Raw genomic sequence first — 27662 nt, forward strand, 5'->3', positions numbered from 1 at the left:
TAGGGAAAGTGACAATTTCAATCGTAGAGATTTCTTTAATCATTATAGTATTGTCATTTTTAAATTTATTTTAAAATTAAAGTTTATTTTGTAAAAACTATTATGACAAAAAGTAGATAATAGAATAATACTTGACATAGCATTTTGCATAAAATAACACAACAATATATCTTTTTGACGTTAAACATAATATTACATTCGCATTTGCATTCACCAACTCGAATGTAAAAGCCAATGCAATGTTATATTTGACCCAAAAAAGTATTAAAATGGCATATTTGATTTTTTTTTTTTGCGCTACAATACATAATTGTACATTGGAAAAAGGAAAATTTTATATTAGTACCCTGAATTTTTGCGTAATCATTTTTAGTAACTTAGTAAATTATGCCCATAAATTTAATATAGTATTGAGAAATGCCTGTAAATCAATGGTGGTTGTTAAAATTTGGATGGAAACGTTTTGTGCCTGTGACATGACATGTGTTTTAAAATATTAGGTAATTTGTTAAAATTAGAAGTTTTTTTTTTTTCTAACTGACAAAAAATTCACGAGGTAAAAATAGGAAACACCCTGATGAAGAAGTAAAATTATCTAATATTTAATGTCAAATACAAGAATGTAAAAATTCTCCCGATAAAACACATGTCCGTTTATTTCGTTGATTCGAATTTTTAATTCGAGATAAGATGTGATTTTATGTGATAATTTTTTACTGTAATAAAAAAATGAGATGTGACTGTTTTTTAAAATTTTTTATTATAATAAAATTTAAATTCTAAACTTGAATCGGTAAAATAAACGTGATCTAAACAGAAACTGTATGGTCTGGCATTTAAGAATCAACTCGCCAATACAGCTCTAACCAAGTATCAAAGTGGCAATTTCTATTAGACTTTTTGTTCTTTTCTCATTGCCACTGGCAACAACCGAGAATGTGCTGCTAAATTATACTGCACCATAACCTTCTAGATCTAATGCCAAATCTTACTTAAGTCATCACTTGCCCCAAATCAACCCAAAAAAAAAAAAAAAGCTAACAAAACACAAGCCGTCCTTAACAACAAAAGAACTAATAAACGACAATTTGGAGTTTCCTTCACGAGATTCACATTTTTTTTATGGAAATGAAAAAAGACAACAAATAAAAAAGGGAAAAAAAAAAACCATGGTATTCTAAGCTAAATGCCCCTCATAAAAGAAATATTGTTAGGCATTAGCGTGTCTGTTTACAAGTTGGAGCAGTGTTGAACTTCAGTACAACTAAAACAATTAATGATAATTACTATTACGAATAGAAGCTTCAACGATGCCTATTTAACAACATTTTATAGAAAACCGTAATTTCTTAAAAAAGTGGTATGGAGACTTATGTGTTTTGAAATATGTACGCACAAATTAGACGACGGTATTCTAAGAACTATCGTCTAATGTGCTACAAAGATTGTCGTTTAATATATATATATATATATTTATATAAATGACAGATCATTTTCCACTCATTTTTTTATTAAAAAAATTTAAAATTTTATTGTCTCTTTGATAACTTCGAGCACTCCCTTTCATTCCGTTCTCTCAAATCCTCTTGTCTCTCTTAAATACCCTCTATTCTTCACACTATAATTCTCTCTTTCTAATTATCCCTCCCTAACACCTAAAATTTTTTCTCCCAAATCTCTTGTTTTTTATTCTCCACTCTCTCTAATATACATTCCTCATTCTCTCATCCCGCCGCCTCCATGATTCTCGCAACCGCCACCATATCCATACATTGTTGGCCTTCGTGATCTCATCATCATATTTGCCACTACGCCTTGACCATAAAATTGAAGTACTTCTCTTTGAAAGTCATTTTTTTTTTATGTTTGGATTTAGATTTTTCTGTGTATTTAAGTATTTTTGTTGTTGTTGTTTAATTGTGTTAAAAAACTTTGTCTCGATTTTTGAAATATTGTCGTTCCATCTATATTGATTAGGTATGAGATGGAGAATTTATAACATGTTTCTTTAAGAATGTTTTGTGTTTTGTTTAATGATGGTTTTTCAAGGAAACTATTGTGTAATGTGCTTTTTTTTGGAATCTTGTAACGTTCGTATTAGATGACGGTCAAAAGTTATCGTCGTATATCTTAAATAGTTAACATTATAGATTTACCAAATATTCTAATTTGCTGTACTTTCTTAAAAAAATAAAAGTAGCCTTTAAAAGTAATACTAAATGAGCACTAAAAATCTTTACACTCGTTTAGTATTAATTACTTATTAAAATAAATGAATACATTTTTTCGTATACACTCTTAATAAATTCACATGTCATAAGCTAATAATTCTTTGTTTTGTACTTTTTTTTTTTGTAAATTACAATTATAACTTTATTATATCTAATTTAGTAAACACTATAAAAAATGGGATTATTTTCCATTACGTCATCAAATAGACAAATAAACATTAAAAAGGGAATCCATGATTTACGTTCATTTCTATTCTTGTTACCTTTCTTTTGCTGGTTGGTAAACCCACCCAAGATGTATACATTGAGTAATAGTAAAAATGAGTTATCATATAATAAAAACAAATGAATTAAATCCCATTACTTTTATAAGCTCTTAATTTTGTAGAAATATTTACGGTGGACATGCTATATTGCTCCACCGACAGAAACAATAGATTTTAATTGTTAAATTAGTTTTTTAACAGTTAGATCTATATATATTCGTATTAAAATTTTAATTTGCGTCATGTAAAACTATTCATACTGCAGATTTGACTATTAAAATATTAATCTAACGGTAAAGTTACAATTTTCATTGATAGAACAGCTAACATGTTCACTGTGAAGACTCTAAATTTTAGGGTTCGTTTTGTATGAGGGTTTAAACCATAGTGATTCTAATTTTGATTTTGAAACTAAAATCATGATTTATGATTTTAGGTATAAATTATGATTTTAAAATCAGAATCAGAATTAAGAATTTGAACCACTTAAAACTAAAGGGGTGAGTGATTTTAAAATCATAGGTAATTTATGATTTAAAATATCACATTAAAATTCAAATATTAAATCAAAACCATTCAAATTAAATATTAATTTTAAGTGAGTCAAATCAAAACTATTTTTTACACTATATTTATTTTATATATTCGTCCATAATTTTAAATCATAATTTATAATTTTTTATAATATTTTTCTCATAAAAAATACACATAAAATAAAAATAATTTTTAATCTTTATTCTAAATAGATAAACCAAACGTTTTTTTTTTTTTTTTTTTTGTTGTTGTTGTTGTTGTTAATAAACACCGATTTAAACTTCATAATCATTATACCGGAGTAATCACATAACGAACAGTGACAATTAATAATTGCAGAAAATAAAATACAAATTGGACGATTTTCTGGCAAAAAAGGAGATGAAATTCAAATTGTACGTGGCATTCCAAGGGAGCGAGTAGCAAACCATTTTCTTACAGCCTCGAGTAGGCCAAGGCCACCTCATCAAGAAATGTGGGCCACCCAGTGAGAACGGGATCACATCCTGTCTCTCTCTGCTCCACTCCTAACCTTTTCACTTTCCTTTAAATAAATAAATACGGACCCTTCATTTCCCTCTCACAACCCCAAAAATCTCTCTTTCCTTTTCCTCTGTAACATTCACACCCCTAGCGCACGTTAGCATCTTCCATACTCCATACTCTTTCCATAGGATTTTGCAGACAGAGAAAGGGAGAGACGAAGAGAGAGAAACAATGGCGTCGTCGGCGAGAGTAGATCTGGACGGAAATCCGATAAAGCCTTTGACGATATGCATGATAGGGGCAGGAGGCTTCATCGGCTCGCACCTCTGCGAGAAAATCATGACGGTAACGCCTCACATCGTCCTTGCCTTAGACGTCTACAACGACAAGATCAAGCACCTTCTCGAGCCGGACTCGCTCCCCTGGTCTGGTCGCATCCAGTTCCACCGGATCAACATCAAGCACGATTCGCGCCTCGAAGGACTCATCAAGATGGCGGATCTGGTACGCATTCTTGAAATCTATGGCGTTTCTTTGGCCGATTCCGGTTCTTTCTTGTTTTTGTGATTTCTCTGATTTCTCTTCTGATGCGTTCTGGATTTTTGCAGACGATCAATCTCGCGGCGATCTGTACTCCTGCGGACTACAATACGCGTCCGCTCGACACGATTTACAGCAACTTCATTGATGCGCTTCCGGTGGTACGTAGCGTATGCTTGAATCTATGTTATTCGGTTCTTTGTCGGTGACGTTTGTTTCGCGTGTTCAAAATTTTAGGTGAAGTATTGCTCGGAAAACAACAAAAGACTTATTCACTTCTCTACTTGTGAAGTGTACGGGAAAACGATTGGAAGCTTTCTTCCTAAGGATAGCCCTCTTCGTAAGGTCGGCTTTCTCTTTCTCTTTATTTTTTATTTTTTTTCCACTTCGTCCGAATTGTACTTGTAGGCCACTTCTCGGATAGAACATCAGATCTGTGCTTTTCTTGGCAATTGTTTTGTGATTAATTAATCAATTTTGCAGTTTAAAGGATTCGACTCTATAATTCAACATTGGGATCTATATGTATGTCGGTGGCACCATCTGTGTAATTTTTTGGTCAAAGAAACGTCCGTATAGTTGACTTTTGGGTATCTAGTACTTGATTACTTATGGAGCCATTGTCAATGATAAATTCTATGAGCTTGCAGTACAACCCTTTTTTTTTATCCCCACAAAAAAAAAATGTAATTTAAGTAGAAGCATGGGGACTCAACTGTCTTAATCAATTGTTTATTGTTTCTTTTTTTTCCCCCTTTGCTTTTGTAAGGTTAGATTAACAATCTTTTAAGATTAGCATATATTTCTTTTGTTAGATCTCCTTGAGCATTGAGTGGTATATATGCAAGGTTTACTCTTTTTAGTATGCTAATTGATAATTGGAAATGATAGCAAGGTTGCTTACTTGGTTTAACCGTTTAGAATTGTTATGTTTCAGCTCCAAGGGAGAAATTCATGTTAATGCTTGATTTGCAATTTTGTAGGTTTGAGTGATGTCTATTTAACTAATTTCTTGATACTTTAGTATTTCCTTTCTTAAACAAACAATTCTTGGAGATAAAAGATTAACTGATTGTGTTATTGCAGGATCCTGAGTATTATGTTCTCAAGGAAGACGCCTCCCCCTGTATTTTTGGCTCAATTGAGAAGCAGAGATGGTCTTATGCTTGTGCAAAGCAATTGATTGAAAGGCTGATTTATGGTAGGTTGACTATTCTTCTTATGCGGTTCCTCTTAAGTTTGTGGTGTTCTATTGAATCTTAATCACTTTTCCTGATGTTCACAGCTGAGGGTGCGGAAAATGGTCTTGAGTTCACCATTGTGAGACCTTTCAATTGGATTGGACCTAGGATGGACTTCATTCCTGGAATTGATGGTCCTAGTGAAGGTGTTCCAAGGGTTCTGGCATGCTTTAGTAACGTATGTGGTTTGATTTGTAGTTTGGATCCACATTGCGAATATCTCCTGTATTTTTGTTGTAAATTGTAATCAAGCCCTTTCTTATGTCTGTTGCAGAATCTCTTACGCCGTGAGCCACTCAAGCTTGTGGATGGTGGTGAATCCCAGAGAACTTTTATCTACATCAAGGATGCTATTGAAGCTGTTCTTTTGATGACTGTGAGTTTTAATTCCGTCAATTATTTTTTAAATTAATTAATTTGTGCTTGTGGAACTTCGGACTGAATTATTGGCAATTCTTCTCAGGAAAATCCTGCCAGGGCCAATGGCCAAATTTTCAATGTGGGCAATCCTAACAATGAAGTTACAGTCAGGCAGCTTGCAGAGATGATGACTGAGGTTAAGACATTGGCCTATATTCTCTAAGTTATTCCTTATAATCTGCATTAGCTTGTCTGATCAAATTTGCAAACTGCAGGTTTACTCAAAGGTTAGCGGTGAGCCTCCACTTGAGGTTCCTACCATTGACGTGAGCTCCCAAGAATTCTACGGTGTGGGTTACGACGACAGCGATAAGAGAATTCCCGACATGACCATCATCAACAGGCAGCTTGGTATAAATCTTTTCCCTGTTGTGTGTTTTACTGGATAATCACAGTTGTCCAATTTTTATTATATTCCTCATCGTTACGGGGTCCACTGTGAGACCCTTACTGATCAATTTTCTGGCATAATTCATTTTACTTTGATCTCGATTTTAGAATCTAGCACATGAAAAAATCCGACTAACCTGTGTAATGACAGGCTGGAACCCCAAGACTTCTCTTTGGGACTTGCTTGAGTCGACCCTCACTTACCAACATAGGACATATGCTGAGGCTATCAAGAAGGCCATTGCTAAACCAGCTGGAACCAGCTAAAAGATATTCTGTCTTGGGTGGCACTCAAGAGGGTCTTTGCTTAGTTGCTGTTGTTTAGCAGGTGTTTTTCCCTATTCTTTTTAAGAATGTGAAGATATGTATAAATATCTTAATGTTCAAATCGAATATACGCTACAAATTTTTTTTTTTTCCTTCTTTTGTGTATCCGGGTTTCGCAAGTCTATAGTAGTTCACCATTGCTAGAGCTCAGATATGTGTTTGGGTGATCGTCTGAAGAATATTTCTAGATTTTCATTCAGGGGACACTTGTATGTCGTATTACTGAAATATGTTACCTGAGCTCGGGCTACGACAATCTGGGGCCGACCAAATTATACGAGGAAAAGCTGTTTATCTGTTTCTTTAGGGGTTTGCTTTTGTCATTCCTCTCTATTTTGTTAAAGGCTGTGTTGTATTGTTAAGTTTGACCTCTTGAGGCTCATTAAAATTATTTCTATAATTTATTAATGCGTCCATAATTTTATGTGATAACTTGTTATAAGAATAATATAAACTTTACAAAATACTGGTATTTCCAGTCTGAAAACCGTGGAACAGAAATTTCAGCGAGGAGAATTCTTCCGCTTGTAGTAAAAAGAGTTGAATTTGAATTTTTATGAGAGGAAATATTCTAATAATAGACGGTAGTTGCTTGAAAAATAACATTTATAACCCAAAAAATGATGGATGAGTAGATGCGAAAAATTGCACCGGATTGTTATTTTTAAGCTTATTTAGTTTGTTGATTTGAGTTTTTAATTGAAATTGATATGTAATTTTATATGAATTTTTAAAAAAAGTTAGATGTGATTATTTTTTATAATTTTTTATTATAGTAAAACTTAAAATTAGAGACGTTTGGTTCATAGATTAAAATATGTGATTATAATTATTTTTAATTTACGTGTATTTTTTACGAGAGAAAATATTGTAGCGAATCACGAACTATGATTCAAATCAGGGAACGAATTTCCAAACCAAACAACCCATCTCAAATCGGACTAGTGCGATGGGTTGGTTTTCTTATGATTCGAATCAGGGAACGAATTTTCAAACCAAACAACCCATCTCAAATCGGACTAGTGCGATGGGTTGGTTTTCTACATTTCAAGTTTCTATAATATTTGAGTGGTCCGTTTCCTTGACAATGGTCACGGGAGTTGCAAACTTGCAATAGAATAACACAAGCTGTTTTTTCAACTTTTGCTTTCTGACTGAATTGCAATACAAGAATTTGAGAATGATTAGGGCTGTGCACGGTCCTATCGAAACTGCCGGTCTAGACCAGTCCGGCAGGTTTTGGACTGTCGGTTTGGTTTCACATTAGCACTGTTAACTGTTAGTAAACGGTTTGAAATCAGACCATTTCATTATTTTTATTTTTTATATTTTATATTTTTAAATTATTATTATTATTATATTTTTTTTTATGTATATGCTAAGCCTCTTGAAGGGCACCACTTCGTTTGGGCTTTCTTTTAACTCGGGGCAATTTGGCGTTCGATCAAGATATTTATTTTAGAGTAATATTGATAAACACTTTTAAAAAGTGTATGAATTAAGATTTTTACTATTTATTCTTAATTTATAACCTTTTGAAAAAATGAATAATTTACCTTTGAGAGTGCATGAGTTTAAACGTTTATCCTTTACTCTTAATAAATATTATTTTGTTAATGTAATTATTTGACTAAAAAGGTTATGAATTAAGAGTAAAGAATAAAAATCCTGACTCATGTACTTTTAAAGGGTATTTGTCAAGATTACTTTCAACCTTTTTAGTCAAATGATTACACTAATAAAAAGGTATTTATCAAGAGTAAGAGGTAAAGATCCAGACTCATGTAGTCTTAATGGTAAATTCTCCATATTTTTTCTTTATCTTGCCACCACCTTCTTTCTTTGGTGGAGGGATTCGTTCCCTGATTCGAATCATGATTCATGGTTCGCTACAGTATTTTTTCTCACAAAAAATTCACGTAAATCGAAAATGGTTCGAATCACATGATTTGAATCCTCCAACCAAACGTCCTCTAATATGTGGAACTATCCAGTTTCTTCTGCCTGCCGTGTTTTAACTGGACCATATGAGTGATGTTAATCTTCTATATAGAATAGGTGTTCAGATAAGTTTAATCAACAAACGTGTCCAGATAGCTTCCCCTATCTTCGGGCCTGTTTAGTTCGTTGATTCGAGTTGAGATGTGACTTTATGTGAAAGCTTTTTACTGTAGTAAAAAAGTTAGATGTGACTATTTCTGAGAGCTTTTTACTGTAACAAAACTCAAATCGGTGAAATAAATTGAGCCTTCATATCTTCTTCCTTTTTCATCTTCGCCTTTTCTTTTGAATTTGCATTTTTTTATTATCATTTTTTTACAGGAATGTTTAAAATTTTGAGAAAATTACTGAATTTATCCTTAAAATTGTATGCATCTAAATTTTTACTTCTTACTATTGATTTATACTTTTTAATTAATATAATACTTTGACTAAAGAGTACTAATCAAGAATAAAGAGTAAAAATTAAAGGCTTATTCACTATTCTTTTTTTTTTTTTTCACTCTAAGTGTGCTTATCTCCTTTTGCTCTTTTACTAATTGAGTTACGTGCTATGCAAATGAGAAATAATTTTATAAATTTGATACCACGCCAAAATACATAGTGCGTGTTTGTTTCTGTTTTCAAAATTGTTTTTCACGTTTTTTGAGGTGAAAAAAATGAAAACGGTGTGAGAAGCTTGTTTGGGGGCAGCAACGTACAGAAATAAAAAAATGAAAATGTTTTTATCTTTCTCCCAAAATCTGAGCATTTCTGAAAACGAACTCGGATCATTTTCCTTTTCTCCGTTTTCTTCTCGTCCCTTGTCTCCATTTTGATTTGCTAATAACATTACACAAACGGAGGAGACGCGAGTGGGCGCCGCCTTTGTGCAGCCACCGTCGGTGGCGAGGGGAGGACTCCAAGCGAAAAATATGCGAGTGGGCGTCGTCTTCGTGCAGCTGCCGTCGGTGGCGAGGGGAGGACTGTAAACGGAAGAGCCAAACTCGTCAAGATCCTTGCGCTCCAAGGATTCGTTGGTGAAGAAGGACTTGAAGAAATCCAAGTCCCCCCCCCCTCTGGCCCACTCTTCTGCGACTGCGACTGCGCCCCACCCCCTAACCCCCACTCCTCTCCGACTGGCACCCTATGAGCGAACCCCCATCTTGGCCATTCTTCTTCCTTCGATTTTCATTTGTGCACAGAGAAGAAGATAGAGATGCTGAAGTTGCAGAAAAGCAGTATTTTCTTCAACAGAAATGCCATTAAGGGTATTTTCTCTCCTTCGTCCACTATTTATCTCTTCAAGACTTATATCGCTTCCAATCATTCTAAAGCCTCTCCGAATACTAATAATAATAGTAATAATGGCCGCCATAACAATACCTGTCACACCCCCCAAACGGGGTGGGTGACGTGGAGCTCGATTAGGGGTTAATAAAGTAGATTCCCAGACGAGCACCACTCAACTGAATTAAAATATAAATACATTACTACAGAATTCCGGAGCCTCTGACAACACACAGGGCTCCACCCACAGGACATACAGTATCGTACATATATAAACATGTGAATAATCATTACAACAGACATCAACCACAGTCTAGTTAATCTAAATATTACATAAGTTTATAGAATTTCTTAAATTCCTTACATTTGTCCAAGAGGATAACTCAATCCTCACCTGATCTAACAGTAGCAATCTTTCGCTACCCCGCACCGCTCCTAGAGTCTCCTGGGAGGGGTTTAATACATTTGAAAAATAAAACGTGAGCGAAAGGCCCAATAGGGTATAATTTGAAATAAATGTTATAAATAAATGAATAATAAGTGAGCGAGAAAGTAAATAAATGAATAAGTAAATAAAACAAGACATTCAGTCCCGACAAAACAGTCAGAACCTCACATCCTTTTTCTCAAAGGAAATATAACTGTAAATAACCGTTTTACAGGCTTCAGCAAGTAATTAGTACAAATTACTTACCTAACCAAGTGCCTCGCCTACCCGGACCGAATTTTGGGTTCTGCCCCTGAGGATGCACTCCCCGCATCCTATCTAGGCTTACAACAATAGACTCTCTTACCGGTTCACAAGATCTCTTTATTAAGAAATCATTCATTAACATTCTGAAATCGTTAATATGACCCCACGAACTACTTAAGCCGTGAGCCCCATGACTGGACAAGCCATGAGGTTCCATGACTAAACAAGCTATGGTTTTCAAAGCGTTTTTCTTTCACAAACCAATCCCTTTCTTTAAAACATTTTCAAGGCCAAAATCCTTTTTGAAAACAGGCTCACAAAGAAAAGGAATAGAAATCATACCTCGCACTATCAAACCTGGGACTAGCGTTGCCCTTTCCGGTTTCTGCTTCCTCAAGCCCCTTCAGTCTGAATCCTCAGCGACTACTGGTGCAAAACAACACTTTAGGATTAATTCTCATTCCTAAAGCGATCCAAATCTCAATTATGTACCAAGATTTTCAATTAGTGTGCCCTAATCCATTTTCATGTTTCAAAATATCATTCTAAGGGTTTTCAATCTCAAATAAAGGATTAACAATGCTAATCCATTTATCTCAAGTCCCCAAATGAAGTTAAATTGGGTTCTCCCCGAAAACAGGGGTCAAAACAGTAATTTCAGGCCAAATAGGGTCAAACCCCGTGTCAACCGGTCGACCGGTGATAGAGCAGTGCAACACTATCGGTCAACCGGTAGTGTGCACACCGGTCGACCGGTCAGCCTACAATCCGGTTGACCAGTTTCCATGTGATCCGGTCGACCGCACTGGTCGACCGGTGGAATCAGTTGCGCGAGAGAAGCTCGCAGAAATCAGTCCAAAACCTGCAAATCTAGTCCCAAATCGAAATATTTCAAAGGAAAACCACTAGATCTGGGTTCTAGGTCCTAAAACAAGTCCAAAGAACCCAAGATCTCCAATTTCTACTCTAGTTTTACTCAAAAACCATCAAAATCTGGTTTGAACCAAAAATAAGTTTTGAAATTCAGAAACTTGAGATTCAAGAGAGGTTCTTTCAGTAATCTTACCTCGAATCCTTCTCTTGACGTTGAAAACTTCTTTAAATCTTTTCTTGGTTCAAGATCAAAGAAAATGGACAAGTGTCAATATTTTAAAAGAGCAGTCCAGAAATGCGCCCATACACACTTCTGGTTTAAAATAAATTACTGAGAATAATTTAAATACCTTGGAACTATTTAAACTCACACGTGTCAGAAACATTTATTAATTAATACTCAATTAATTATTCAGATTAGGCACACTAATAATCTCAATTACCTTAATTAATCTCAATTAATTCTTCAGGGTGTTACAATACCAAAATAACAACTCTTGATGATGCTCTGAACGTGTTTGATGAAATGCTCCAATTGCGTCCTCTGCCTTCTGTTTATTTAATATATTATTATTTAATATATTTAATATTATAAAAAAATCATTTTGGAACGAATTCTAAATGCATCCGTAATCTCTTTAGAAGTTATTCCATTAAAGAGAAAAATATATGTAAATATAACTTTTGATAAAACACAAATTACACAAAAAATAATTAAGTAGTGACAAATTTGAAGAAACGTGCAAAATAAATTACTTTTATAAAGGTAAAGTGAGCAAAAATTATTGTTAAAAATTTTACGTAAAAAATTAAACTATAAAAACATTCACAAAACAAAAAAATAGAAAAGAAAAACATTTAAAGAATAAAAAAAATAAAGATAAAAAAGTAAAGAAGTGAAACAAGAGAAATGATGAGAGGCCGCCACGTGGTAGTTTAAAAAAATAATATTATAAGAGTATTTTGTTCTTTTATGTGTTATTAGATTAGATATACTAATGCACTATACGTACATTTGACTGCGTATTATTGAATTTTTTTACGTTAATATATAACTACCGGTGCCTTTAATATTTATATATATAACTTCACAACAACAATGTTGTGGACTCTCTTAGTTAATCCATTAAATTTTATGATATTGAGATAATATTTTTTTTCCAAACTATATTTTGTTTTTAACATAAAAGGTAATAAATTTAGATTTATATTTCAAAGGTGATACTTTGTTTTGTTAGGTGCAAAGGACAATAAAAAAAGTAATAATGTTACTAAAAGGATAATTCGTTTTTGCTAAATTAAGTGAGATTTTCATGATATGTCGATTTTTATTAAACCGTCTCTTTATGTTAAAGAAAAACGACATGTTGCAAATGGTAAATGTATCTATTTTTTACAAATAAAATAAGCAAAAAAATAATTAGATATAATGATTGTAAAATAAGGAGACGAGTATGAATGATAACGTATGGAATATGCGCCATCAGATTAGATAAATAGAGGGGAGTTAATTATATATATATATATCTATTTATTATACAGGAGGAGTTGAAAAAATAAATGTCGTAATAACATTCTTATCCTTTATTAACTTCTCATAACCACTTACATAAAAAAAAATATTTAAAATAATATTATCTCAATAACTATGAAATAAATATATTAATAATATTTTTAAATAAAATATAGAGTATAAAAGTGATTATTTTGTATAAATATTTTTATTCTTTAAAAGTGTATGAGTTAGGAAATTTACCTCTTATTCTTGATTAATAATTTTTTAGTTAAATATCTATACTAATAATTTTTTTTTAGTTAAATAACTATACTAATAAAAAATGGAGGTAAAATTTCTTTCCCAAAAAATATTTCGTTTTTGTTTTTCTTTACTTTTTGTTGGGTGGCATTTCCGGAATCATTAAATGTGCAATAAATTCAAAGGCTCGTCGGAGCCCAAGCTCTCCCGAGCCCAAGCAATCCCGAGCCCAAGCTCTCCCGAGCCTAAGTTCTCCGGAGCCCAAATTTGCTGGAGCCCAAGCTCTCCCGAGCCCAAACTCGCCGGAGCCGAAAGTTCAAAGGTCGCGTGATGTTATCAAGTGAAGTAACTGACGCTAATTGAAGACATTGAATGGTTGAAAGTTAATTCTCATTGATTATTTATCAGTTTTTACTCACAAAAAGGTGAAGAGCCTTATTGTAATTAAGAGAGAATAAACTCTCGAATTAATGGGAGAATTAAACTCCCTCAATCCTAATGTACTATAAATTCCCTCAATTTGAGAGGAAAAGATGGACACTTATTTCTGGATACAATTGTCTTGTGATTGTCTTCATTTTGTTTTTGTTATTCCTTCAGAGGTTATTTGTGTTCTTCGAGTGTTCTTCCAATTTCCTTAGATAACTTGCTTATTCAATCCGAATTATTAGTCTAGGGACGTTGGATAAGTGTTGGACGAAATTTTGCTCCAACATTTTTGGCGCTAGAAGGAGGGCACTAGTGTGATTAACATCCACGGGTTCTCACCTGCACTTAAATTTTTCTATCTCATTGCTAGGTCATTTTCAGGTATGACGAGTGACCAAGTCTCAAGTGCTCAACGTACCCATACTGAGGGAACCCAAAGAAAGGGAATCAACGCTAATCCTAAAAGAGCACCACGTGCTCCTCGTCCACCAACACGCACTGACAGGATCGAGGCACGAGTGGACACATTGGCAGGGATGGTGAATCAGCTTATCACTTCATTTAACACGGTTCGTCCAGCAAATAACCAACAAAGTGGGCCGGCGAATTCACGTAGTGCTAGGAGTGGGTGTAGCCATCGTCGGAGTCAACATAATGAAGGTGAGGGTCAATCCAATAGGAATCAACCAAGGGACTTGCCCGAGCCGCAGGAACCACGTCACGCACCTAGGCGTCGGAATGCTTTGTCACGGATTGGGAGTCATCACGATGCAACTGAAAGAACTAGGACATCGGTGTTTGACAAGATAGAAGCTAACCGTAATAGCGAAGAAGTTTATAATACCTAGACACCTGGGTCTGATGATTTCACCACTACTAATTTGCGGGATCGACTCAATGCACGATGAAATGTACATGCAATTGTACCTGTGCCCTCAAATAACTAGGCAACTCAAAACATGAGTAGGAGGAGAACGAAAATACCACGATCTTCTCGAAGCCAAGTAAATAGGGCGAATCAGAACCAGAACCGACGTGATAATCAAGGAGGCATGAGTCAATCCAATAGGAGCACCCGTGAGGAACAACTTGAGCAGCAACTCAAAATGATGCAAAGACGAATGGATGACATAGAAACCAACAGGAATTTGACTGAAGGTGTAAGAGACTTGTTAGATGAAACAGAGCCACCATTCACTGAGAACATCATGGTCGAGGAATTCCCTGCTGATTTCAAGATGATTCCCATTAAAGAGTTTGATGGGAAAGAGAATCCAACAGGACATATACATGGATATAGCACATGGATGCGAATTCGGGGAGCTACACAAGCTCAGATGTGCTAAGCATTCTCTTTGACGCTTACATGGATATAGCACATGGATGCGAATTCGGAGAGCTACACAAGCTCAGATGTGCTAAGCATTCTCTTTGACGCTTACTGGGCCAGCGCTTTAATGGTTTCAACAATTAGAGCCAAGGTCAATTAGTTCGTTTAACCAGCTGAAACAACAATTTGTAGGACGATTTGTGATAGCGAAAACTCACAAGAAAGACAAGCTTTATCTATTCTCCTTTAAGCAAGGAGTATATGAATCGTTAAAAGCCTACATTGAACGTTTTAGCCAGAAAATGAATTATGTGGAAGGGTACACTGATAGTGATGCTGTGGCTGCAATTCGGGAAGGGCTTTAGGAATGTGATATGCTGAAGTCAATTTGTAAAAAACAACCGAAAACCTTCGCCGATCTCGTGATCTGAGCTCAGAAGTTCATTAGTGCTGAAGAATACATGCGCAATCGGAGAGGACAATCTCAAACGGATCAATCAAAAAATGATGGAAAGCGGAAGGTAGAAGAAGGATCTAAAGGAGGAGAAGCAAAAAAGCAGAAGTTAGAGGCACAACAAGATGTGAACAAATCTAAGACTGCTTTGACGCAAAAGTTCCAAGCCTATGCTCCACCAGATACGACAAGGGCCTACACACCCTTGAATACGATAGTGGCACATATTTTAATGCAGATTCAACATCAGAATTTACTTACTTCTTCAGTCCCTATGAAGGGAGATCCTAACAAGAGGGATAAAAGTAAATATTGTTATTTCCATAAGGACCATGGTCATGACACCTCAAGTTGCTTTCAATTAAAAGGACAGATTGAGGCACTCATTCAACAAGGCCAGTTGCAAGAGTTTGTGGACAGAGTGATAGCAGAGAGAAGAATTGCACTCCCGACAACAATGGGAAAACAAGCAGCAGTCGCACATGAAACAAATACAATAGTTGTGAATAATTCTGCGCTGAATAAGGTTAGGACAATTTTCGGGGGACCAGAAACTGGTGATTTCATGCGGGCTCGGAACCTGTATGCTCGAGAAGCTAAGGGTCTCGATTGTGGCCAATTTGTAAATATGACGGAACATGTTGCAAAATTTGCAAAAATTGAGAACATCGCCATAACCTTCACATATGAGGAGGCAAGGAAGTTGCTTCATCTACATAACGATGCCATAGTTATGTCTTTGCAAGTGGCAAATAGCTTAGTCCACCGGAGTTTGATCGACAATGGGAGTTCAGCGGATATACTATTCAAGGATGCTTTAACCAAGATCAACCTAGGTGGAGCAAAGTTAACACTCGTGAACACCCCACTCCAAGGCTTTACTGGAGCATGCATTCATACTGAATGAATGATAACACTCCTAGTTACCATGTGAGAAGGGGACACAAAGGTGACAAGAATGGTAAATTTTTTGGTTGTGGACCAACCATCTACTTACAATGTTATCATAGGGCGACCGACTTTGAATGCAATGAGAGCGATAACTTCAACATATCATCTAATGATGAAGTTTCCAACAAAGAATGGCGTTGGAGTGGTGATCAGGAGCCAACAAGATGCACGAATCTGCTACATGAAAGTAACCAACGGGATTTTTGGGGTCGGAACCAAGCGAATTCTTGGGCTCAGACACGAACGTTTTCTTAGGAAAGTCAATCTTCTTCCGCTTATTTTTGGCGTTGCCACCTTCATGAGCTTTGGCGATATCTCTAGTCTTGTCGAGTTTGAACTTCAAGGTTGTGCTTTTGACTTTTTGGCGTATATCTTCAATGCTGGTCCCGGGGATATACAGAGAATCACTAGAAGAAGAAGAGTTAGAAGAATTTCTATCATTTGAAGCCCGAAAAACTCGGTTAACACGAAGTTTGAAGCGTTTGAGGGGCTGCCTGGCATTCGTTAAAGCAACATTAGAGCCGTCTGTCTTTGTCGCCGCTAAACCGTTAGCGACATCATCATGGTGTTGGTTATTTTTTTCTTCCATTCATTGGAGTTTATGATAAAAATCACACAAAGACGCTTTTCCTTTGTTCTTTTTCTACAACACTTTTCTTTCTTCTTCTGTGCCTTATGTCAACTATGGTAGAAACATATACAAGAGGATTGTGTTAGCATGGGAGGCCTTACTCAAAGGAATTAGAAGATCACGTAATGGGCAAAGGTTGAAAAAAAAGGCAACATAATTAGTGGATCCATTTACATTGCGCCATCTTTGGAGGAAAAGGGAAGTGTACGAAATTTTCCATGCAGAAAGAAGAGGAAAGCAAAACGTTTTGGAAGCAAAAGAAAGTCATCACTAATTGAAAAGGTGGCAAGTTTTGTTTTTCATATATATTGAAATTCAGCAAAGCTACCTTTAGTTTTTTCTTTCCATTAGCGTTGGAAGCAATTAAAGTAAATGGGAAATGCAAATCTAAGCACGTTGTGGAAACTAGCAGATTCCACTTCTGCTTCTAAAAAAAGGAAGCTTACCAATTATGAAGAAGATGCTGAAGATTGGAGCAGATTGGGAAAAATTCTTTTGGAAAATTATGCTGTGTAAGCTTAAGGTATTCCAATTTATAAGGAAGCTAGCAAATTTAATTACTTTTGTAAATAAAGAAGAATGATTTTTCAGGGAGTGATTGGGTGATTTGTGTTTAAGATCTTTGAGATATGGGTTATTTTAGAAAAGGAAAGAAATTTTAGAAAATCTTCGTTAAATCTTCGACATTCATGGTATGTTGGAAGGGGGAAAGGAAGTTCGGTAAAAAAAAAAAAAAGGGAAAATTTATGGGCAAGTTTTAGTCCCCTTCGCTTGGCGTGCGACACTCGTGGACTGGGGGGCTGATGTTGGGCGGCATTTCCGGAATCATTAAATGTGCAATAAATTCAAAGGCTCGTCGGAGCCCAAGCTCTCCCAAGCCCAAGCAATCCCGAGCCCAAGCTCTCCCAAGCCCAAGCTCTCCCGAGCCCCTAAGTTCTCCGGAGCCCAAAGGCACGTCGGAGCCCAAGCTCTCCCGAGCCCAAGTTCTCCGGAGCCCAAATTTGTCAGAGCCCAAGCTCTCCTGAGCCCAAGCTTGCCGGAGCCGAAAGTTCAAAGGTCGCGTGATGTTATCAAGTGAAGTAATTGACGCTAATTGAAGACATTGAATGGTTGAAAGTTAATTCTCATTGATTATTTATCAGTTTTTACTCACAAAAAGGTGAAGAGCCTTATTGTAATTAAGAGAGAATAAACTCTCGAATTAATGGGAGAATTAACCTTCCTCAATCCTAATGTACTATAAATTCTCTCAATTTGAGAGGAAAAGACGGACACTTATTTCTGGCTACAATTGTCTTGTGATTGTCTTCATTTTGTTTTTGTTATTCCTTCAGAGGTTATTTGTGTTCTTCGAGTGTTCTTCCAATTTCCTTAGATAATTTACTTATTCAATCCGAATTATTAGTCTAGGGACGTTGGATAAGTGTTGGACGAAATTTTGCTTCAACACTTTTTATTCCCTTTTTCCTCTAAACGGCGTCTTCCCTATTTTATGCTCCATTTTGATCCACCATTTTCTTTTTTCTTTTGAACACAAGCTTTTCACGTTCGTTCCATTTCTTGCACCCAAAAAAGGTGAGAATGAGAGGGAAGGGTTTTGGAGAGGATGTAGATGGTTGATTTCTTCTCCTTTCTAGATTCTGTTAATTCATGATATGAAGAAGAATAGTAACAACAATGCAGAAAGTTGAACAAATTTCAAACCCCATTAAGATCAAACAACTAAGCTCTTAAGGAAAACCTCAATAATGTTAATGCAATAGTTGACTTTGGGTGTTTGCTGATTGTGTAGTTAGTGTAATGATTGACTTTGGATGTTTCCCTTTCTAGTATTCTGTAATCTATATATAAAGGCTCTAAGCATTCTTGTAATACACACACAAAAAATATAGAAATATAATTCTTTCTTCTTTTTTATGTGGATGACATGATTATTACATGAGATGATGCAGATGGTATTCGACATCTCAAGTCTTTTTTTCATTCTTATTTTTACATGAAAGATCTTGGTATGTTAAGTTACTTTTTAGGCCTTGAAGTCACTTCAGATTAAATAGGCCTACATTTATCACAAACAAAGTATGCTTCTGATCTTATTGCTAGAGCAGAACTGACATATAACAAGATTGCTCCTTCACCTCTCGAGCAGAATGTTCGGCTTTCTCCTTCTAATGGCACTCTCCTCACAAATCCAACCTTGTATCGAACTTTGGTTGGTAGTCTTGTTTACCTAACTGTTACCCGTCTTGATATTGCATCTGTTGTTCATTTGGCCAGTCAGTTCCTTTCTGCTCCTCGATTGACTCATTTTGCTGTCGTTCTTTGTATCCTGAGATATGTAAAAGGTACCGTGTTTCATGGATTGCATTTCTCATCTAGCTCTTCTTTGGATTTAGAATGTTATTGTGACGCAGATTGAGCAGGAGATCTTACAGATCGTCGATCTACCATTGACTACTGTTTCTTTCTTGGTTAGTCACTTATTTCTTGGTGAAGTAAAAAAGCAAATTGTTGTCTCCCGCTCAAGCACTGAGGCTGAATATCGAGCTCTTGTAGATGCAACATCCGAACTACTATGGTTACGATGGCTCCTTAATGACATGGGTGTTTCTCATTGTTCAAGCACTCTCATTCATTGCGACAATTAGAGTGCTATTTAGATAGCTCATAATGATGTCTTTCACGAGTGCACTAAACATATTAAGATCGGCTGTCACTTCGTTCGTCATCATTTGCCCAATAAAACTCTTCAACTTTTCCTGTTGCCACTATATCCCAGAAGGCTGACATTTTCACCAAGTCAAATCCACCTGGTCAATTTCTTGCTCAAGTTTCCAAACTCAAGTTGGCTTCTACAATACCGTCTTGAGTTTGAGGGGGGTGTTAATGCAATAGTTGACTTTGGGTGTTTCTTGATTGTGTAGTTAATGTAATGGTTGACTTTGAATGTTTCCTTTTCTAGTATTCTGTAATCTCTATATAAAGGCTCTAAACATACTTGTAATACACACACAAAACATACAGAAATACACTTCTTTCTTCTTCTTTATCAAATAAGAACCTCACATAATTCAACAAATTCATAAATCGCTACCTTTGATCATGGGTTCTCTCTTCTGATCTTAACAGAACCGATTATAATTATCTGGTAAACGAAAAAAATTAATACAAGACCTGGTAATTATTTACCTGTTAATTAATAGAAACCTTCAAATTTGAATTTCGATCAGACCCAGAAAAGATAGGAAGAAATCAACCATTCCTTAGACGAAAAACCCGTTTTCTCTTTCAAAACACCCAACGGCTTGTGCCCATCTTTTTCTCTTTTTCTTCTGGTTTGTTTCTCTAGGACAAGACATAAATGTCATGTTTGAAATTGTTCTTGTTTTTGTTTTTTACGTTTTTCGAGAAAAAAAAATGAAAATAATTTTAAAATGGCGTTTGGCATAATTAAAGACAAAAAACAGAAATAAAAATAATTTTTTAGTTTAGTGTAAAATGAGAGAAATGAAAAACGACTAAAAGTCATTTTTTATTTTTTGTTTTCGTTTTCTCCTCTCTTGAGCAAAGAGAGACATTAATGAGTTTTTTAACTTGAAAATAATCTCTTGATAAAACTACCAAACGCATTTTCAAAAATAATTTCTGTCTGAGATTGAAAACGTTTTCATTTCCATTTTCATACAAAAAGCAAAATCATTTTGAAACGAGTTCCAAACGCGCCCAAAACTTTCCTCTTCACGTTTTAAAATTAGTAATAACACCTCCCACTAACGCTGTCAATTTAATGTTTTAAATCCTACCGAGAGTCTTTCAGATCAACCGAATCAACACCGTTGGTCTTTTAGTTATGGATAATGCAAACAATACATAGAACAAACACTAGGGGCCCATTTAGTTGCCCGTTGCAGTTTAGAAGTTATATTCAAATTATAATTTTAATTTTGACATTTTAAATTCTAATTTTTTTTGAGAAAAAAATAATATAGCATAATCAATAATTTTAATTTGTGTATATGAAATAAACATGCCTTGTAATTCTGATTTATTAGTAGGAATATTATGAGGATACTATTAGTGAAAATTTTTTGAATTTAAATTCTTTATAAAAAAAAAAACACTGTAACAGAATTAAAATTATGAATTTAATCAGGAATGAGCCCTTAAGAATGGAACAGATTAAAGATTAGAAAGAAAATAATTAATCTTATACTTTAGATTTCAAAAATAACGAAATATAGGTAAGTTTTTATTGACTTTGATTATCCATATATGTAAGTCTTTAAAAGGCATTGATTACATCGATCATCCATATAATAAATGCTTTTTAAAATTTAGAGATTATTTATTGGAATTAATTTCTACTTTTTGTATTATTTTAGTTTTTAAAATTTATATGTTTTTAATTTTAACCACTTCATTTTCATAAATCTTATTAAATATTTAGCACTTATATAAGAATAATCAAAATTGTAATAAAATAAAATTTTAGAAACCAATCCTGAGACGAAATTTTAAAGAGTATTTGTGAAATTAATCCTAATAAACAAATTTTAAAAGTAAATAAAGGAAAAAAAAAAAGAAAGAGACTAAAAAAACAAAAATAATAAATAAAAAAAAAAGATTGAAGTGGTGACACTGGCTATAATGTGTGTATGTTTCTGATCGCTTGTGTTTGAAGATGAATGGCGGCAGAATTCACATCAAAAATGCCATTAAACAAATCAAAAACCTGGGGACCTATTTATAACCACCACGAGAAATGGAAAATGTGTGGAAATCTTGGTCCTACTTCCCCAAAGCTACCTCCTAATTAAATAAATTCATTTATTAAATCCATTAGCAAATAAATAAATAAAACAATAAATAAATACTCTTTAAAACCTGGAAATGGTGAATGGTGATTGGTCCCTCGTCTTCAATCCCAGTCCATTGTTTAGCAATCAATCGCGGACAATGATTGTTGCCGGCGAGCTGTTCAACAAAAAGCCTGAGACAAAAAAAGGACATCATTTTTGCCATTCTAATCATATCATTACCCTTGTCTCCACGCCCAGTCCTCGGCCGGCTAAAGCCCCGACGATCCTTACACACGACAAACGACACGCCCTCCTTTTTTTTGGTCGTTTCCCATGTCTGTTTCCTTTACCTTTTACATTGCTTGCTTTAAAAACAACTAACGCTTTTCTTTTCTCTTTTTTACTTTGGCGATTTTGCCGTCGTGATCTGTGTTCCCTTTTGGAAAACAATTTCAAATGTGATTTTTTTTTTGAAGAGGCAAAAAAAAAAAAGAAAAAAAAAAAGTGTTTTTGGGAAGTCGTAGCTGTAAAGGCCCACTCTTTGGGCAAACGACCCTCACTTGACTCTGTGGACTAGGATACCTACTACCTCTCTTGGCATCTTTTATAACCTTTTTTGGTTTTTTTTTTTTTCTTTCTTTACTTTGTCTAAAATAAAAAAGGAATAATTTTGGGTGTCCAACCTCCACCACCTAGATGAAGAACTCTTGGTAGAGAGAGAGAGAGAGAAAGAGATAGAAGAAAGGAGAGAGAGAGAGATCTTTGTTTGGCTTGCTCAGCCATGGCTCCAGCTGGGAAGGATTCTGGGTTTCACCGAGAAGGAAATGAATGGTACTTTCTCTAATCAAAAACTTCTTTGCACATCATAACTTAACAACCCATTTCTGTTTTTCCCTTTTACAAAAAAAAAAAAAAAATTGGGTTGATTTTTTAAACTGAGTTATGGGGTTCTAGAATACTTTAAACCCCAGAAGATTTTGATAAAATCCAGTTGTTTGCTTCTTTTCTTAACTTTAGTAGCATAATTTTCATTCAACAGCTACAATTGAGTCAAATTGACCCTTGTTCTCTCACTAACTAGGCTGACCATATTCCTTATGTCATAAGGAGAAGAAACTAGAAAGTGATGATAATATTGATCGATTTACATGAGTTTTGGGGATAATTCATACTTTTTGATTGGTTTGCAAGGTTCTACAAAGCGGGATTGCCTAGCGATATAATTGTCTCGGTGGATGGCGTAAATTTCCATCTTCACAAGGTATGGCAACTGCCATTTTACCTTCGTAAATAGTATATTTTAGAACAAATAAACTCACTTATGTTATGTTTCTTTTCCATGTAATTATGCTATGATTAATCTGTAACTTTTTTTTTCTCCTGATGATTAATCTATAACTTTAAATATGTTCGTATGGGAAGCTTGTCTTTTGTCAATTTAGAAGGTAAAGTTTATGCAACCCAGTAACATTACTTGAGGTTGAAGTTTAATGGTACAAGTAAGATATGTCGTCATATATGTGTGTGTGTGTGTGTGTGTGTGTGTGTGTATGTATGTATATATATGTATATTCTTTGATGATGAGCTGTCCTTGATCACTTGTTATTTACTTGTCATTACTTGGGTAGATGAGGGCACTTAGCGGTCTTTAAGCCTCTTTAGCTACTTCTTTGGTCCGTGTTTCTATCAGAATTGATTTGGTTGTTGGCCCTATGTTGAGGTGTTATTAGTGTTACTCCGTTCACCATATAAAAAAAAAAAAAAAAATTTCAGTGGTTCTTTTTCTTTTTTCCCCCTTTCCGGTAGTTTGATGCTCTTTAGACCTTTTAGATTTTAGCATTTAGCTTTTCTTTTTCGAATGTGTTTGTTTTGTCTTTTTATTATAGAACTACTTTTAGCTAGCAATGATGATTTCATTCGTTTTGGTTGACTGGATCAGTGATAGTATATTATGAGCTTGCCCAACATAATTATACAAATTTTTCAATACAGAACTTTCCTCCTCTTAATGCAAGAGTGATGAAAATATTGATGAAATTATCTATTAGAATTATGCAATAACGATGAGAATTTAAGGCTATTGACCTGCCTATGTATGTACTCTCCAGTTTCCTCTCATGGCAAAATGTGGAAAGATGGCACGGATATACGAGGAATCCCAAAGTACCCATGTAAAGATTCTCACTACAGTTCTGGAAGAGTTCCCTGGTGGTCCTGACACTTTCTTGATTGTGGCTAAATTCTGCTACAGTGTCAAGATAGAATTGACTCCGAGAAACACAACAATGGTTTATTGTGCAGCAGACTACCTTGAAATGACAGAAGAGTATGGTGAAGGCAACTTACTCTCTAAGGCCGAGAGTTTCTTCTATAAAAGCATACTGCGCAATTGGAAAGATTGCATCTTGGCTCTCCAAAGCTCTGAGCCTGTGATGCACGGAGCAGAAAAGCTCCAGATCATAAGCAGAAGTTTAAATGCTCTCTCCGTGATGGTTTGTACCGATCCTAGTTTGTTTGGGTGGCCCATGATGATGTACGGTAGTTTACAAAGCCCCGGTGGAAGCATCCTATGGAATGGAATAAACACCGGTGCAAGAATTCAGAGTTCAGAATCAGACTGGTGGTTTGACGACATCTCATATCTCAGCATTGTATTGTTCGAGAGACTTATCAAGACGATGGAAGTAAGGGGTCTAAGACCTGAAAACCTAGTAGGTGCTATAATGTACTATGCCAGAAAGTACCTTCCTGGTCTGGGCCGATGGCACAGCGGACAAAGTAGCATACCTAGAACAGTTGCGAGTTTTAGTTTGAAACCCGTTGCTCCTGATCAAAGGGTTGTGTTGGAAAGCATTGAAAAGCTCCTTCCCCAGAAAAAGGGGAAATCCTTCTGTCGTTTTTTACTAGGACTGCTTCGTGTCGCATTGATACTGGGAGTTGATCAAACATGCAAGGATTCTTTAGAGCAGAGAATAGGGGTGCAACTGGAATTGGCAACCCTTGATAGTGTGCTGATTCCTTCGTATTCAGACGCTGACACATTGTATAATACGGACTGCGTTCAAAGGATCATCCATCATTTTATGTCGACGGAATCAAGGATTGAGTCGTTTTCTCCGACATCATTGGACATGGAAACATCACCATCATCTGGGCCAATAAGAAAAGTTGCTAAGCTTATAGATAGCTACATTGCGGAGGTTGCTTCCGATGTGAATTTAAAGCCCACAAAGATCCGCTCTTTGGCAGAGGCCATCCCAGGGTCTGCAAGATCTTTGCATGACGGGCTGTACCGAGCACTGGATATATACTTCAAGGTTTGATTCTAGACCGAATAATGAAACAAAGGATGTGTTGCCAACATCAGAAAAATGTTTGGAATTTGAATAAAAAGCTAACAGCATTGTCGCATTGTTGCAGGCACACCCTTGGCTCCCAGAGAAAGAGAAGGAAGAACTTTGCAACATTATTGACTTCCAGAAACTCTCTATTGATGCGTGCGCCCACGCATCCCAAAACGAAAGATTACCGCTTAGAATCGTTCTTCAAGTCCTGTTCTTTGAGCAGATGCATTTGAGGACGGCTCTAGCTGGTTGCCTTCATGTCCTGGACGCTGAAAGTGCCCCTGCAGCTCCAGCGACTGTTCCTGTTGAAATGGCTGGCCAGATTGTGCAGAGAGACGGGTGGGTGACTGTGGTGAGGGAGAACCAGGTTTTAAAGGTGGACATGGAAAGGATGAGGTCTAGAGTTGGTGAGCTTGAGGAAGAATTCAGTAAAATTAAGCAGGAGATGAAAAAGGTGAGCAAATCACATAGCTCCCTCAGTTCTCCTCGCCTGGTTGCTCGAAAAATCGGGTGTAAGCTTCTTCCACGACCGTCTGATGCTCAACGAGAGACTCTTGAAATTACCGAGCCTACTCCTAGAGCATCATCAGTTGAGAAGGCGCGCTCTTCCAATCATTCTAGACACCGGAAAAGTTTCTCATTGTTTTAAGTGCTGCTATAAGAGGACTGTCTTCTGCCATGATGACTAAAGACTCTGTTTGGTCCTCAGAAAGTTTGGAAAGAGGGAAGGACCGTTTTTATGGTTAAATTCTTTTTTTGGTATATTGGAAATTTTGCGCAATTTCTTTCTATTCCTTCCCTTCGGATTTTCTGCGAACCAAACAGAGAGTAAAAGATGGCACCGCCCAAAGAGGCTATTTGCGACGAAATTGTTTTCATTTGTCTAATGGGGAATGGCAGCTTCTTCGCCTTTGAGGCTTTGAGCCTGGCATTGATGATGAGCCCAAGATTGAACTCAAAAGTGTATACAAGTAAATATACCTTGTTTTACATATATAGGAAAGAGAATTCGTTGAATGTTTTTCAGTTTTGGCGTTTGTTTTCTTCACTTGGCCTTTATACATGTACATCTTTGTGAAACATGTTTGTAAAAATTTATCAAATAGTGGGAACATATAAAGATTCTTGTTACCATTATCATATGTCTAAGCTTTTTAATTTTAGTTGCTTTCCCTTTGGTCAATTGACTTCCCATAGCAAACTCCATACTAAGATTTTGAAGAAGTCGCATTCAACGGAATGAGTATCTGAATAAAGAAAATTATTCCTGTAGAAAGTTCATCCTCTGTGTAAATGAGATCGTTATATTGAGTATTTCATTCACAATCTTGATTTTTATCTGCTTGTTTATTTTATATACAGGATGAGTTCTTAATGGATAACATTTCCATCGGTGGTTACCCATCAGATATAGAAATTTGAGAACGGTCATAAATTTTTTTAGTCAATTATTCAAGTTATATAACCGTTAAATCAATTTCTCATAGTTAAAACAATAATATCCATTGATGAGTTTAAAACCATACCTCTATATATATATATATATATACATATACATGATATATATATATATTGATTGATTATTAAACCATGACAAAATTTGTGATAGTAAGCCATACTATCCCTAAATAAGTTTGGTTATTATTTTTCTTTTTCTTAATCATGGCCAGCCCAATGGAATAATATATGATGCTTTTGGAGTGGTCCCAAATACTAATAATGGCATTGATATTTCCTCCTCAAGTTCCATGCACATTCCATCATTTGTTTATTGTGTATAGCTGGCTTTCAAATCTTGAATGTTTTGGTATTGATTTCATTGTCGGTCTAAGTACCAGTCTCAATGATGATATTAAGGAGAATGTCTAGTTCACAATTGGGAACACATTCATGCAAACCTACTCAGGAAAAAAAAAAATCCACAGAAATATGATGTCGATGTGGGCGTTAGTTTTAAGGTACAAAACTTCAATTCACCCAAAAAAAAAAAGTACAAAACTACAGTTCAAGGAGACATTTGGTAGCGAGCCATGAATCATAATTATTTTTTATGAGAGAAAACACTCTAACGAACCATGAACTATGATTCGAATCAATGTACGAATCTCTTTACTAAACACACCCTTAACTTTTAAAAAAAAAAAAAAAAAAACACCATTTAAGGCTATGTACCAACCAATCATCACTGGAGCTCTCAGAGGTAGGTAATTAATTACATTGATTTTAGCTCGACTTAAATTGAGATTAATTATCTTAAAAGTATTCTAAAAAAGCAAAATCTTTGAGCATGAGTGTGATCGTGAAAGGGCCAAAAACAAAATCCTTTGGAAAAAAAAAAAAAAAAAAAAAAAAAAAAAAACTTTAGAGAACACAAAAAAAAAAAAAAAACCTTCTGCATCAACCTTTTTTAAACTAGTCCTCGATGTTTAGTAGAGGGATTTGTTCCCTGATTCGAATCATAATTCATGATTCGCTACAGTATTTTTTTTCACAAAAAATTCACGTAAATAAAAAATAGTTCGAATCACATGGTTTGAATCCTTCAACCAAACGTATATCTACCCTTTATTGAAAAAAGAAAAAATAAAAATTTCACTTTTAATCTATGAACTTCAAAATATTACAAATTGACTCTAAACTACGCTCATAGTCTCATGTTTAGCCATTTAATCACAAAAGCTGTTAAAAGTTCAAC

The 27662-nt window shown here is 35.3% G+C and overlaps 3 protein-coding genes and 1 pseudogene across 3 annotated transcripts; all 4 read left to right on the top strand.

The window, feature by feature from the left end:
- Positions 1-3598: 3598 nt before the first annotated feature.
- On the top strand, positions 3599-6835 carry LOC21397247 (UDP-D-apiose/UDP-D-xylose synthase 2). The gene is made up of 9 exons (XM_010101860.2): positions 3599-4021; positions 4126-4218; positions 4295-4402; positions 5144-5258; positions 5343-5476; positions 5573-5674; positions 5762-5854; positions 5934-6069; positions 6260-6835. The coding sequence occupies exons 1-9, from the start codon at positions 3749-3751 to the stop codon at positions 6373-6375; spliced, it is 1170 nt and encodes a 389-aa protein (XP_010100162.1). The 5' UTR covers positions 3599-3748; the 3' UTR covers positions 6376-6835.
- An 8413-nt stretch (positions 6836-15248) lies between these two features.
- On the top strand, positions 15249-16148 carry LOC112092279. The gene has a single exon (XM_024168033.1). The coding sequence runs from the start codon at positions 15249-15251 to the stop codon at positions 16146-16148; it is 900 nt and encodes a 299-aa protein (XP_024023801.1).
- A 2587-nt stretch (positions 16149-18735) lies between these two features.
- Positions 18736-19747, top strand: LOC112092280 (annotated as a pseudogene).
- Positions 19748-22297: 2550 nt separating this feature from the next.
- Positions 22298-26071, top strand: LOC21397249 (BTB/POZ domain-containing protein At3g44820). Its single transcript, XM_010101862.2, has 4 exons — positions 22298-22453; positions 22814-22883; positions 23732-24940; positions 25044-26071. The coding sequence occupies exons 1-4, from the start codon at positions 22404-22406 to the stop codon at positions 25614-25616; spliced, it is 1902 nt and encodes a 633-aa protein (XP_010100164.1). The 5' UTR covers positions 22298-22403; the 3' UTR covers positions 25617-26071.
- Positions 26072-27662: the final 1591 nt, after the last annotated feature.

The sequence above is a fragment of the Morus notabilis genome, unplaced genomic scaffold (genome assembly GCF_000414095.1).
Source record: "Morus notabilis unplaced genomic scaffold, ASM41409v2 Scaffold1460, whole genome shotgun sequence".
NCBI lineage: Eukaryota > Viridiplantae > Streptophyta > Magnoliopsida > Rosales > Moraceae > Morus > Morus notabilis.

Coding starts and splice junctions, on each gene's coding strand:
- LOC21397247 (XM_010101860.2), top strand. CDS start 3,749: ATGGCGTCGTCGGCGAGAGTAGATCTGGACGGAAATCCGATAAAGCCT. Junction 4,403..5,143: donor AGGATAGCCCTCTTCGTAAG/GTCGGCTTTCTC, acceptor GTGTTATTGCAG/GATCCTGAGTATTATGTTCT. Junction 6,070..6,259: donor CATCATCAACAGGCAGCTTG/GTATAAATCTTT, acceptor GTGTAATGACAG/GCTGGAACCCCAAGACTTCT.
- LOC112092279 (XM_024168033.1), top strand. CDS start 15,249: ATGCGCAATCGGAGAGGACAATCTCAAACGGATCAATCAAAAAATGAT.
- LOC21397249 (XM_010101862.2), top strand. CDS start 22,404: ATGGCTCCAGCTGGGAAGGATTCTGGGTTTCACCGAGAAGGAAATGAA. Junction 22,454..22,813: donor CACCGAGAAGGAAATGAATG/GTACTTTCTCTA, acceptor TTGGTTTGCAAG/GTTCTACAAAGCGGGATTGC. Junction 24,941..25,043: donor CACTGGATATATACTTCAAG/GTTTGATTCTAG, acceptor GCATTGTTGCAG/GCACACCCTTGGCTCCCAGA.